Here is a 13,959-nt window from a genome sequence, read left to right on the forward strand (position 1 = left end):
ATAAATGAGCCTTGGCTGTTCAGAGAGACCTGTAGAGTGTGCAGCTGGATTCTCTGCTCACCCTGAGCATAAGGGAGAATCATTCAATTGGAGCTGTAACTCTTAAAGCTATTTATATTAATATAAATTCTCAGGAGGCCCTGATAGTAGTTTGACATGTAGTTATTTTAAATGTGTCAGATATTTTTTCCCCACCATAACCCTTTAGGGTACCAGGAACACCTTCGTTTGAAACAGCTAGTAATAGGAAATAATATGTCTCCTCCTTTAAGCATGGTGGTTAAAATATTGTGTGCTGGCCAAAGGGTTCCTAAGCATTTGATAATATTAGTTTGTTTCAAATCAAAGCTTTAGAATTTTAGTAAGAGACAAAATGCCAATTAGTTATTCCTTCTGTTGAACTAGTTGTTTAACAGAAGAACACAGAGGCTACGAAGTGAGATTTGCATCATCTTTGTAGTGTGGCTTATTTCATGTGGACTTTTAGATTTTGGGCATAAGAGCAAGTTTCAAGGCTATTGGGATGACAGCCCACAGCAGCACGTTTGCATCCTGTGTCCTGCACACTGGGATGTTCTTTCAAGAGTCCTGTAGGCCTGACAGCTAAGGATTTTAAGAATGTGCGGCTTAATTTTTGTGAAACCTTGGTGGACTTTAATTTTCAATTACTTGCCTCACGTAGAAATTTTTGGGAAAAATAAATCTATCTTTTTCAGGCTTAAAGCCTCAACAAGGATTCCAGCTGAAGTTGCCTCTTTGTTCGCTTTTCCAACAAGCATAGGCTGAAGCTAAGCACTGTGTAGCAGAGATTCTGTTAGCCCAGGTTTGTGAAGAGCAAAGTTATAGTGGAGGGCTGGCCAGGAGAGGAGTGTCTTAAGTGTACAAAGGAGTGAGTCCATTGACCTAAAGGAGAAATGGTAGCAAGCTCTTTATAGAATGGCATTGGGCTTAATAAGTACTACTGTTTATATATGTGATATCATCTGTGTGCTTAGAGGAAGAGGTGGGAATGAAGAAAGATCTAGAAAGTATAGAACGGGAACCGGAGGGAACCTGATGTCTATTGGTTGTGAGGTTATTTTGGGCGTGAAAGAAGGCACTCAGTCGTAACTTAAATCCTCTTAACACAATGCTTATTAAGAGTGTGTTGCTTTTCCTTTTCAGGTCTTGCACTCTCAGTCTCGCCATGTTGAAGTCAGAATGGCCTGTATTCACTATCTTCGAGAGAACAGAGAGAAATTTGAAGCGGTAATTTGTAATTTTAAACATGAAATGGTGTCCTGACTTGCATTTACATTTCAGCCTTTAGAAGTGGTCTGGTGGGATTTCACAGGCTGGATCTTCGTGCAGGTTATGAAAAATAACCTTTTTTATAAGAAGGAATTGCTTTATTGAATTTAAATCCAATTGTGATATTTTTAGGCCATTTTGTTGAATTCATTTATTCTGACATTTAGAAAACTTCTATGATGGAAAAGACGCTGAGCTGTGGGGAATGAGAAGATGACTTGTGCAGGATCCTTGCGTATTAAGAGTGAGCCTTGTCTGACATGGAATTAAGTGTTGTGGTTAATAGAGTTTTCTGTGGTTGGTAACCTGCTATGAATTTAAAAAATTTCAGACTTGGGGTATAAGAAATATGCTGAGCATAGTTAATACTGAGCCTTTAATTTTATCAGAAGGAATTTGTAGATTTTTAATTTTCAGGGTTCATCATTGTGATGATATGAATCACATTATCAGAATGCTAATTATGTAAATAATGATTAATAGTTAACAGAATGTTGTATAACAGCTCACTGTAATTTTCTTAGTAGTATGCAGTAGGCTGTGAAATAAGATGCCACAGTGACCTATTTTCATTTTACTTTGAAAGCCTTATAGGATTTACTAGTTATTGGTTGTATGAATTAGAATTATGTCATCTGACAACTTTCAGTAGTGTTTTTCCCTGTTGACGGCCAAAAGAACAGTGATACTTTGCAAATGACTCAATTTTAAGACTTAATAGGTAAATAGTTCTTAGTTTGGATGTCCTCTTGGGTTAATGTTCCTATATCCAAGCGAAATACTATTATGGTGACATTTTTCTTGGTGCCGTGTTATAAGGTGGACAGTAATATATTCCAGGAAGGAGAGTGACCTGCAGGAGATTCGAAAACTTGTCTAATTAAAAAGAAAGTGGTAATGTGGAGGCTAGATAAGAGAGTATTAGGGTGTGGTGGTGAAGAGAGGAGGAAGTGGAGAGGTCTTTAGGTATTTGAAGAAATTTCAAGTGAATTAATCATTATTATTGGCCCCAGAGGGTAAAATCCTGTTGACAGTAATGGAAGTTGCTCACATTGCTTGAGTGCCAGCTGTGTGCCGGGCGCTGTTTGAAGTGCTTTGCGTATGTTGAGCCCTGACCATCTTAGAAGGGATGATCAAAGGTGGACAGTTCAGTGGGGAAGTTTCACTTTCCTTATAGTAAGTACCTCTAACAGTTTCTATTGGCTAGAATTGGAAGAGGCTGTCCTGGGAAGATGGGCTGTGCCTTGTTAGGACCATGTTAGTCAGGGCCTGGATGGTACTTTCTGATTAGAAAGGAGATCTCAGTTTGGATGCCTGCTGTGTCAGAACACTACCTGGGTCTCTTCCAACTTTAAATGGTTCTCTTCCAACTTTAAATGGTTCTCTGGGTGGTTTTGTTTTTTCTTAAGTCTATAAATAATCACCTAATACAGAACAGTAGCCTCTGATTGGTGGGATATTTAAACTGTATGGTTATTTTACTAGAAGTAAGTGTTATATATGTTGAAATGTAAGGTACTTTTTGGAAATTTGATAGTATACAATCGATAAAGGAATTAATCTCAATCTTAAAAACCTTGGGCAATTAAAAGATTTTTATAGATTGGGGAGTGTACTTTAATGTTTTTAAGTTATCACTTTGCTAAATTAACTGGGACTGTAATTTAAATAAAATTGAATTTGGTATTTCAGATGAATGTCTTTTAGAACTTTGTCAAGTAAATTAGTGCAATCACTATGAGAACAGCAAAAAACGTTATCACGTAGATTCAGTAAACTCAATTTTATTTTTATGTTAAAGTAACAAAGAAGCAAGCTATATTAGAAAAATCTGTTGATTCCTCTTCAAAATATCTTTAGCATTATTGGTTCTCATCTCTTTAGTATAACTGACCTAAGAGACAATGAATATTCATATCTGTATTGGTAAACTAATATTTCTCAGCTGGTGTATCTGTCTTTGTTTAATTCTCCTCTATGCATTGGTTGTTACCAAGTTAATCTTAAAGTGCTGTTTTTATCATGTTCTGTTCTTAATGTCACTTACAGTGACCTTGGATTGCCTTTTCCCTCAGTTGAAAGTCCTACCTGGACTCAAGGTCCTCCATAAACAGGTGTCCAGCTGAGTTCGAATTGCTGTCACTTTGCTCTCCCCACCAAGTTGCCCTGTTCCTGCTGGTCCTGTCGAGCCTGTCTTCCCAACACAGTGCTCTTGCTGCCTCCTCATGCCACATTGTCCCTTTACCCATCCAGATGCTGTCCAGGAAGCCTTTCCGGACAGTGTTTCCTTCTCTAAACTCTTGTGTTTTTCTGATCTTTACTTAATGATTTGTATATATTGTCATTATTAGATTATATACATATTTTTTACTATTATTAATGTATCCAGGGTTTGTATGAGAGCTCAGTAATTCACAGTGAAGAGGTTAACTGGTGTTTTGATGTATTCCTAATAAACTCTTTTTTCCCCCAGTTTATAGAAGGGTCATTTGAAGAGTATTTAAAACGTTTGGAAAATCCACAGGTATGTAGTAATCTTCTCATTTCTATTTTTTAGATATTCGCATAATGTACTCACAATTCATTAGAAAGTAATATTAATATTACAGTGTATGGAGGGGTTACATACACTATGAGTTACCCTGTTTTCTTATAAACCTTTCTTAGGTGCACACTTTATGCAACATTTAGTTGGAAGACAGTTGGAGCTGTGTACTGTGCACTGGGGATGTTGCCTCACTAAGGACAGAGTGTGCTATCTTTATCTTTGTCATGATAGCATGTGAATGTAGCATAAAAGACCTAAAATAACACTGGTGGTGGTTTTCAGGATGCTGTGTTGGTATGTATATGGGGCTTAGCAGACAGGGCAAGATTTGATTGCCTCCTCAGGCAGCTGAGAAAGACAGGTTCCTTTAAGGAGGTTCCATTTCCTGTAATCAGCTTGAGAAGCAAGAAGAGACTTGAGAGTAAAAGAACAGCATTTCCCCGCCAACTCCCACTGCCACACTTTCTCAGTCGTGTAGAAGTTTAAAAGAATTATTCTGTCTTTTTTTTTCCTGTTTACAAAACTTATGTTGTCCCTGTAAAAATCCAAATATGGAATGCCATGTAGAATGCTCTGTAGAATGTCCCATCATCCCCAGAGATAATCACTGTTAAGTTTAAAATAACATTACCAAAGGGAGAAGGTAAGAAGAGGAGTCGGGTAGAGAGGAAGGGGAATAACAACAGAGGGACAGGGTTCTTGGTCAGCAGTCGGTGCCGCCGCTTGAGTCCCTAATGCTAATTTGAGTGGGTATTGTGGGCCAGGAGTTGCCAGGCACCCTGGGCATGCAGAGGGAACCGGGATTTGGATGCAGTTCTCAGGAGCTTCCCTGTAGTAGGGAAGAATATCTAACATAAGTGAGAAAGTGCATATGTCATAAGAATTATAGATATGATGCTGTAGGCATTCCAAGTTTTATTTCTAGCTGGAGGCAAAGCTGGAGTTGGACGGTGAGTTGGCATTTGAAGTCTGAATAGATTCTGAATAAGAAATGCATGGGGTGAAGGGCATTTCCAGGTAGTGAAAATTGAGCTAGGCAGATTCAGAAAGCAGTTCAGTTCATATAGAGCATGTGAAGGTAGGACGTTGTGAGAAATAAGTCAGGGCAGGCTGAGCCAGATCATGGGAGAGCCCTCCATGCTGGGCTCAGTAGTTTTGAGTTTATACTTTAGGCCTGCGTTTCTCGCAGTTTGAGCTACACATCACCTGCATCAGAATCACCTGAGGTGGTTGTAGAAATGCAGATTCCCTGGCCTCTATTCCAGGCCTGATTCAAAGTCTCTGTGCCTGGGGCCTGGGAATCTGGCATTGGGATGCCTTTCAATTTTTCTGAGGCAGGAAGTGAGTGTGTTTTGTTCACTGCTGTGAACTGAGAATAATGCCTGGCATTTTTGTTCAGTCCGAATAAGTAGGTGGAAGAACATTGTGTAAAAATGGTTTGGAGGTAGATGAGACTAGAGGCAGGAGGACCAATTGCAATGGTGTAAAAAAAAATTGTTTAGGGCCAGCCCTATTTACTTAGTGGTTAAGTTTGGTGCGTTCCACTTTGGTGGCCCAGGTTCACTTCCCAGGTGCAGACCTACACCACTTGCCTATCAGTGACCATGCTGTGGCAGCAGCTCACATACAAGAAGAGGAAGATTGATGGTGGTGGTTAGCTCAGGGCAAATCTTCCTCAGCAAAAAAAAAAAAAAAGAAAAAGAAGAAAAAAATTTGTTTTATACATGGAAAAATTTGCACACTATTAAGTGTAAAAAAATGGGATAGTATATTATTACTCCAGTTTTAGAGACAGATACCCTCTGAAGGCCTTTTCTCTAAATCTGCTCCTGACTACATTTTTATTTCAGTGATTTTGATACTGAGTTTTGCCCATGTATGATGGTCACAAATTCATTTTCCTGAAGTTTATGTTTTTTTCCTCTCAGTTTATAACCCTCTTTGAAAGCAGGAATTGGATATTTTATTGCTTTTGGAATTCCATCGTTACGTTTCAATTTGGGGTGCCTAATTGATGATCACTTTGTGTGTGCTGAGTAAATGTTAAATCCACATTGCATTATATGTTAAGAGAATGTTAACCGGAATGTTCAGAGTTGTTATCTCTAGGCAGTAATGTTACTGCTGATTTTTACTTCCTTTGTGGAAAATAAAGGCAGTGACAAAAACCATTTATTAATTTTTTAATCAGAAAAAAACCCCAGGATGTTATTTTGTGGTGATCTTGTGCAGCAGTTCAGGCTGAGAAAGGGCAGACATAATGGGAGTGGAGAGAAGGGGACAGGGAGGAAGTGAGGTGGTGTGAACTGAACTGAGACTGACTGGGGAGGTGCGGAGAGGAAGGAGGGAGAGGTGCTATGATTTTGAGCACGTGGGACAGGTCCCTCCTTCCTAGGATGCTGGCTGGCCAGATTTTTTATTCTTTTGACAATCCCTTCCCCAGTCTGATCAAACCTTCTGAACAGTTTCATTCTTCGTTGTTAGCATCAATATTTTTGTCTTCATTCGTTTCTTCTCTCTGATATATGGGATGTATGAAATGGAAAGAGAAATACGGTTGATGGATAAATTCCATTGCTTCATCCAGTTCTCAAGAAAAAGCATCTTTATCCTTTTACTTAAAATATCAGTGGAACATTTTGAAAAGTGCCTCAGACTTTTGCAAGAATATGTTTTTGTCAGCTTTCCTGAGGTAAAATTGTCATATAGTAAAATTCACCAATTTTAAGTGTGTAATTTGATAAGATTTGACAAGTGTGTACAGTTGTGTAACCACCACCGCAAACACCATATAGGATATTTCCATCTCTCCAAAAAGTTCCTCATGCCCTTTTGCACTTAATCTCCTTCCCCCACCCCCTAGCTCTTGGCAACCACTGATCTGCTTCCTAAGTTTTGACTTTTCTAGACTCATATTCACGGAATGATATAGTTTGTAGTCTTTTGTGTCTGGCTTCTTTCACTTAGCGTAACGGAAACACTTGGAGATTCTTCCATGTTGTTGTGGTAGCAGTAGTTAGTTCATTTTTATTACTGAGTTGTCGTTCATTGTATGCATGTACTACAATTTGTTTATCCATTTACCATTTGATGGATATTTGGGTTCTTTCCAGTTTGGGGCTGTTATGATTAAAGCTGCTAAGAACATTTGCTTCTAAGTCTTTGTGTGGACATATGTCTTCTTTTCCCTTGGATTAATACCTAGGAGTGGAATTGTTGGGTCATATGGTAAATGTATGTTTAACTTAATGAGAAACTGCCAAACTGTTTTCCAAAGTGGCTCTGCCATTTTGCTTTCTCAGCGATATGTGAGAATTCTAATTGCTCTGCATCTTTGTTGACACTCGATACTGTTAGCTTATTAAATGGCAGCTATTTTAGCAGTTGTGCAGTGGTATCCCATTGTGATTTTAACTTGCATTTCTCTAATACTGTTGAGCATCTTTTCATGTGCTTATTTGCCATCCATATACCTTTGTTGGTGAAACGTCTCTTTATAGATTTTGCCCATTTTTTATGATGTTGGTTTTATTGAATTATAAGAGTTCTTTATACTGGATATAAGTTCTGTATTGGATATCTATTTTGCAAATATTTTCTTCCTATTAGTGTCTTGACTTTTCATTTTCTTAATAGTGTCTTTTGAGGAACAAAAGTTTGCTGTTGATGACTAAGAACATTTAAATTGTTCTTGATATACTGTAGTTCATCAGTTAAAACAGGTTTTGCAAAAATGCTTTACTCTCACACACAATAAGAAAGTACATCAAACACTGTAAAAAGTGCTGAGTGAATAAAATTGTAGCCTTAAGGTAGAACAATGGTAGAACTTAGATTTTTTTTTTTTATAATTTAAAACGGGGGTTAGAGAAGACAAGAAGATAATTATGATAGCCATTGTTTTCTTAACCAGACTACTACAGAATTTATCCTGAAGATTAAATACTTATTAAATGGTACATTAGGGGCCAGCCCTGTGGCCAGGTAGTTAAGTTTGCACACCCTGCTTCAGCGGCCCAGGGTGTCACCAGTTTGGATCCTGGGCACGGACATGGCACCACTCATCAGGCCATGCTGAGGCAGCGTCTCACATAGCACACCCAGAAGGACCTACAACTAGAATATGCAACTATGTACTGGGGCGCTGTGGGGAGAAGGAGAAGAAAATAAAAAAGATTGGCAGCAGATGTTAGCTCAGGTGCCAATCGTTAAAAAAAAAAAGGTACATTATTTGAGAGGCAGTATTTTGTTGACACTAGTAGAATAATTTTCCATTTTTCAAAGTGATGTAACACATTTTGCAGAAAAGTAGATGTAGCTTGTGTTTGTGATCTCAGCAGACCGGGTTCAGTGAAGGATTTCCTCTAGAGCAGAGGGTGTCGCTTGTAACAGTTCATGGGAAGCTAGGATTGTTCGGCAGATGCCTATTTTAAGAAATCTATTTTAATATATGGCACTCATTTCATTTTGAAAACCAGAGCCAACTTTTAAGAACTATTAAAATGGAAAGTCTCTGAGGGAAAGATTTTCCTTGTCTGAGATCAAAACATTGTCTAAAATCTTTTATTCTCAAATTTCAAGGAAAAAGCAGCAGTATTCATTTACCATAGCTCATTATTTTTAGTGACTGTTAGTATTGTCTTTACTAATTTCACAGGTAGTATACGAATATATTCTCATGGTAAAAAGATTTAATACAGAATGAAGAGTGAATATCCTTCATTTTCCCTCATCTTGAATTCCCTGTCTCCACTGTCAATTTAGGATGTGTTCTTATAGTCCTCTTTCTATGTACATATGCATATGTATTGAACATACCTTTCTGTTTGTTTTATACAATACGATTATTTTACTGTGACTTACCTTTTACACTTAATAATCTGATCAGTTTGTGTGGGTATACCTCGTTCTTTTTAATGATTGCATGGTATTCCATACATAGTGTAGACGAACCATAAATTATTTAACTATTTCTTGCCTATTAGTGGGATCTTGGGGCTTTCTTTTTTTTCTGGTGAGGAAGATGGTCCCTGAGCTAACATCTGTGCCAGTCTTCCTCTACTTTGTATATGGGACGCCACCTCAGCATGGCTTGATGAGCAGTGTGTAGGTCCATGCTGGGGATCCGAACCTGCAAACCCACTGCTGCTGAAGCAGAACACTTGAACTTAATCACTATGCCAGTGGGCCAGCCATCTTGGGGCTTTCTTTAAAAAAAAATTTTTTTTAACTATTACAAATAGCTACAGTGAGCATCCTTGTTTATATACCTTTTTGTGGACAGATGAAATACTTCTTTAGGATAGATTTATAGAAATTGAATTGCTGGGTCAAAGATATATGGATTTCTTTTTGAGAAAGATGAGTCCTGAGCTAACATCTGCTGCCAAACCTCGTCTTTTTGGTGAGGAAGGCTGGCCCTGAGCTAACATCCATGCCCATCTTCCTCTACTTTATACGTGGGATGCCTTCCATATCACAGCTTGCCAAGCAGTGCCGTGTCCGCACCCAGGATCCGAACCAGGGAACCCTGGGCCACTGAAGCAGAATGTACACACTTAACCACTGTGCCACCGGGCCGGCCCCTATATGGATATTTTAAATTTTGATATATACTGGCCATTTCCTTCTAAAAAACTTAAAGACTTAAAGTGACTCCTTTAGGACTGTTAGAATTTCTACCTCATTTCAAAACATTTGCTGGGACTCTGCTCTCTTTATACCTTCAGTCTCCCTGAAGGTAAGAGACCTTCTGCCCTTTTTTATCCTTTCTGATTACTGAGTTCTGCTTCTGTTGAACATCTCATTTTCTGGGTACATACCATGTCCAGGCTCTGTCCTGGGTGCTAGGTTGGAGTACAGAGCCCTTGCCTTCAACACTTTGTCAACTTAGAGATACCACTCCATGGTCTTGCCACCAGTAGGCACTGTCATTCCACACTGTTACTGAGGACTTTTGCAACAGAGAGTTGGGCAGCTTTGCTTTTTGTGTTTCTTTTTTGAAAGATTTTATTTTTCCTTTTTCTCCCCAAAGTCCCTCAGTACATAGTTGCATATTTTTAGTTGTGGGTCCTTCTAGTTGTGGCATGTGGGGTGCCGCCTCAGCATGGCTTGATGAGCGGTGCCATGTCTGTGCCCTGGATCCGAACTGGCGAAAGCCTGGGCTGCTGCAGCGGAGCACGCAACTTAACCACTTGGTCATGGGGTCCGGCCCCTGGGCAGCTTTTTAGTGTATGTTATATCCTGTTTTATAAAATGTTTTTATAGTATTCACAATACTAATAGTATTATTGAGCTTTTCTAGTTCACTGGGTATAATGTGTAAAGGTACGTATTAATGTACTGTATAGAGGTATATTGTAAAAAGTATGAGACACTTACGTGCCAACTATTTTTTCTTCAATACAGGAATGGGTTGGACAAGTGGAAATAAGTGCCCTTTCTCTTATGTACAGGTAAACAGTGATAACATAAGTAAACAAAAATAAAATCAGTGGGAAATTAGTATATTCTGTTGTACTAAAACTGTTAAAGTAGAAAGCAATTATATGCCTTGGTTGTGAAGCATCTTTTCTAAGGTTTTGCGTTTTTAATTGCATCGTTTAGATTTTGACATTTAGATATGTCAACATTTAGAAGCTGTAGGTCTTAAAATATTTTTGGAAAGGAGTACAGAAATTTTTCCAGGCTTGTAAACTATATCACTTATCAACCTTGTAGAGAAATGATTTCCTACTTTCTCAGGGCCAGTAGCATTGAATGGCCACTGGAAGAGAGGCAAAGTACCGTATTATCAATTTTACTGCTGTTGCCCAAGAGAGGAGGAGGCTAATGCTTTATTTTTTCTTTTGGAAATGTAAATAAATTTCATCTTTACAATTTCTGTGCCTTGAGGTCTCCTTTTAGAATTGTATATGAAGTTACATTTGAAAGTTTATTTTTTTAAAAGATACTTTTATGTAGTATTTTGCAACTTAGGTGTTCCATTACTATCTTTTGTTTGTTGCTCTACCTCCACTGCCTAGAACATTGCTTGGCACATGCCAGACTTGTGATGAATGAATTAATGAACTATTAAATCTCAATTCATGAAATGTATTCTGTCAGAAGTAATTTCTAAATGTTATTTTCAGGAAAGATTTTATAATTTATCGAGAACCAAATGTTTCTCCTTCACAAGTAACTGAAAATAATTTTCCTGAAAAGGTAAGAATTTTTCTGAGTGTTTCTAAAGGATTTAAGTAAAAGAACTACTCATTTGCCACCTTGACCTTCTGAGCTATAATTTTTAAGTGACTTTTTGAATAAATTTCTGTATGAAGGTTATGATACTGAGTTTAAGTTCCTGTTAATCATCGATTCATATTATTTTGTATTTGATTTTCCCCACAGAGCATTGTGTTGAACCTATTATAACATTTCACCAGAGGAAAAAAATTGAGATATTATTGTATATGATCAAAAAATTTTTTTTTAATTGGGGTCACATTGGTTTATAAGTGTAAATTTCAAGTGTACATGATTTCAGCTTCTGTATAAACTGCATCATGTTCACCATGAAAAGTCTTGTTTCCGTCTGTCACCATACATATGTGCCCCTTTAGCCCTTTCACCCTCCTCCACCCCCTTCCACTGTGGTAACCACCAGTCTGTTCTCTGTACCTGTGTATGTGTTTATCTTCTCCATATGAGTGAAATCATACAGTATTTGTCTTTCTCTGACTTACTTCGCTTAGCATAATACAGTACCCTCGAGGTCCATCCATGATGTCGAAAATGACACAATTTCGTCAGTTTTTATGGAGGAGTAGTCCATTGTATATATATACACCACATCATCTTTATCCATTTGTCCCTTCATGGGCACTTGGGTTGCTTCCAAGTTTTGCATATTGTGAATAAGGCTGTAGTGAACATAGGGCTGCATATATCTTTTTGAATTAGTGTTTTCAAGTTCTTTGGATAATATCCAGTAGTGGGATAGCTGGGTCATATGGTATTTCTATTTTTAATTTTTTGAGAAATCTCCATACTGTTTTCCATAGTGGCTGCACCAGTTTGCACTCCCACCAGCAGTTTGTGAGAGTTCCCTTTTCTCTACCTTCTCTCCAACACTTGTTATTTCTTGTTAATTATAGCCATTCTGACAGCCATAAGGTGATATTTCATTGTAGTTTTGCCTTACATTTTCCTAATAATTAGTGATGTTGAACATCTTTTCACGTGCCTATTGGCTATCTGTATATCTTCTTTGGAAAAATGTCTGTTCATATCCTCTGCCCGTTTTTTGATTGGGTTGTTCGTTTTTTTGGTGTTCAGTTCTATGAGTTCTTTATATATTTTGGAAATAGTGTATGTGATTAACTTGACTCTTACTGTTTGGTGTCAATATAAACATTAAATAGTAAAATAACTTGTGTAAACAGGTTCTTCCAGTGCATCCAGAAATACTTTGGTAATTTCTCATTATAAAAATAATTTGCTGGTGAAGGTGTTATTGTCATGAAGCAGAACCAGCTGAAAAATTATGTGACACCTAGAAAGAAAAAGAAAAATCAACTGGTACATTCTAAGAGAACTTTGTTTTAATTAGCTGTTTTAGAATCATCCAGGCCAAGTTGAAGTATCTTGTCACCATGCTAATGGTGGTAAGGGGGAGGGGAATTGAGTGAAATACTCTCTTTGTAAAGACTTGGGGGTTTCCAAGGTGGTTAGCTCTAGCCTTTGCAATACAGTTTTTGGAATATGATATAATCTAAACGAAATCAGTATGCATTTCTCTATGTAATTGACTACTTAACTAAGTAAGTAAGTAATTGACTATTTAGAAAGTACTTAAAACTGTAAAGAAGCAGAAAAAATTTTCTTTTGATTCTGCCTCTTAGAGGTAAGCATTAGTAAGGTTGTGGAATATTTTCTTGGTCTTTTGTCTCTTTTTTCCTTCCTTTTTTTTTTTTTTTTTTTTTTGCTGAAGAAGATTGGCACTGAACTCACATCTGTGCCACTCTTCCTCCACTTTATATGAGGGGCTGAAAGGTGTCTTTTATTTTTCCTTTTCAGGTATTACTGTGTTTTTCAAATGGAAATCATTATGATATTGTCTATCCCATAAAGTATAAAGAGAGCTCTGCCATGTGTCAGTGTAAGTATCACCCATTTGTTTGTATAGGAAATTATATTCCCAAGCTATACAGTCTTAATACGAAACAAATCAGGGCAAATATACTCTGTTGTATAAAAAGATATTTCTAAGAACCGTAGGTTACCCAAAATATTAATACTATAATAAAAACTTGTTTCAACAGAAAAAAAGGAGTTAGGTGCTAGAGTTTGACTTGTAAATACAAAGTTATTTCTTTCCTGCAGTAAATAATTTGTGTGTGTGTGTGACTGTGAGGAAATGTGCCCTGAGCTAACATCTGTGCCAATCTTCCTCTATTTTCTGTGCGGGATGCTGCCACAGCATGGCTTGACGAGCAGTGTGTAGGTCTGCACGTGGGATCCAAACCTGTGAAACCTGGGCCACCAAAGCAGAGCATGAAAACTTAACCACTACACTGCTAGGCTGGCCAAATAATGTTAGTAATAAGGATTTGTATGTATTTTTAAAGTTGTTAGTGTGTAACTTGAAAATGTAAATGAGCAAATCAAGCATTTGGTTGTATTTGGCTCTAGAGCAGCGTTTCTTAGCGTTGGCACTGTTTGACATTTTGGGCCAGAAACTTCTTTGTGGTGGGGGCTGTTCTGTGCATCGTAGGATGTTTGCTAGTATCCCTGACCTCTGCACAGTAGTTGCCAGCAGCTTTCTCTCTCCCACGTGGCAATCAAAAATGTCTCCAGATCTTGTCAAATATTTCCTGGGAGGATGAAATCCCCTCTCCTTCCCAGACTGAGAATCACTACTCTAGTAGTTCCTTCCTTGCTGCCACCCTTCACATCCTTTGTCATCTGGTCTGACAGAGTGCACACCACGCATACAAAGCAGCAGTGCTGGACACGTAACAACTCTTTCCTCTTAAGCTAGTGGTGACCGGGAAAGATATGTGTAATGCAGATTTTTAAAAAATTGATTGATTGTATTTTGAGATAGGAAAGTCTACCTGTGTGTGTCCTGGGCTGTG

The 13,959-nt window shown here is 37.9% G+C and overlaps 1 protein-coding gene across 7 annotated transcripts in view; it reads left to right on the forward strand.

Moving 5' to 3' along the window:
• Positions 1-13,959, forward strand: part of OTUD4 (OTU deubiquitinase 4) — a 44,046-nt gene that overhangs the window by 4,052 nt on the left and 26,035 nt on the right. For 6 of the 7 annotated variants that reach the window (XM_023636487.2, XM_070258286.1, XM_001500677.6 and 3 more), the window contains exons 2-6: positions 1,165-1,248; positions 3,764-3,814; positions 10,247-10,293; positions 10,972-11,044; positions 12,899-12,980. In XM_023636487.2, coding sequence (XP_023492255.1) covers positions 1,165-1,248; positions 3,764-3,814; positions 10,247-10,293; positions 10,972-11,044; positions 12,899-12,980 — 337 coding nt within the window. Of the gene's footprint in view, positions 1-716; positions 824-1,164; positions 1,249-3,763; positions 3,815-10,246; positions 10,294-10,971; positions 11,045-12,898; positions 12,981-13,959 lie in introns of all 7 variants that reach the window. The other variant, XM_070258296.1, reaches the window with a different exon arrangement.

Source organism: Equus caballus, chromosome 2 (genome assembly GCF_041296265.1).
Source record: "Equus caballus isolate H_3958 breed thoroughbred chromosome 2, TB-T2T, whole genome shotgun sequence".
In the NCBI taxonomy this organism is placed as follows: Eukaryota; Metazoa; Chordata; class Mammalia; order Perissodactyla; family Equidae; genus Equus; species Equus caballus.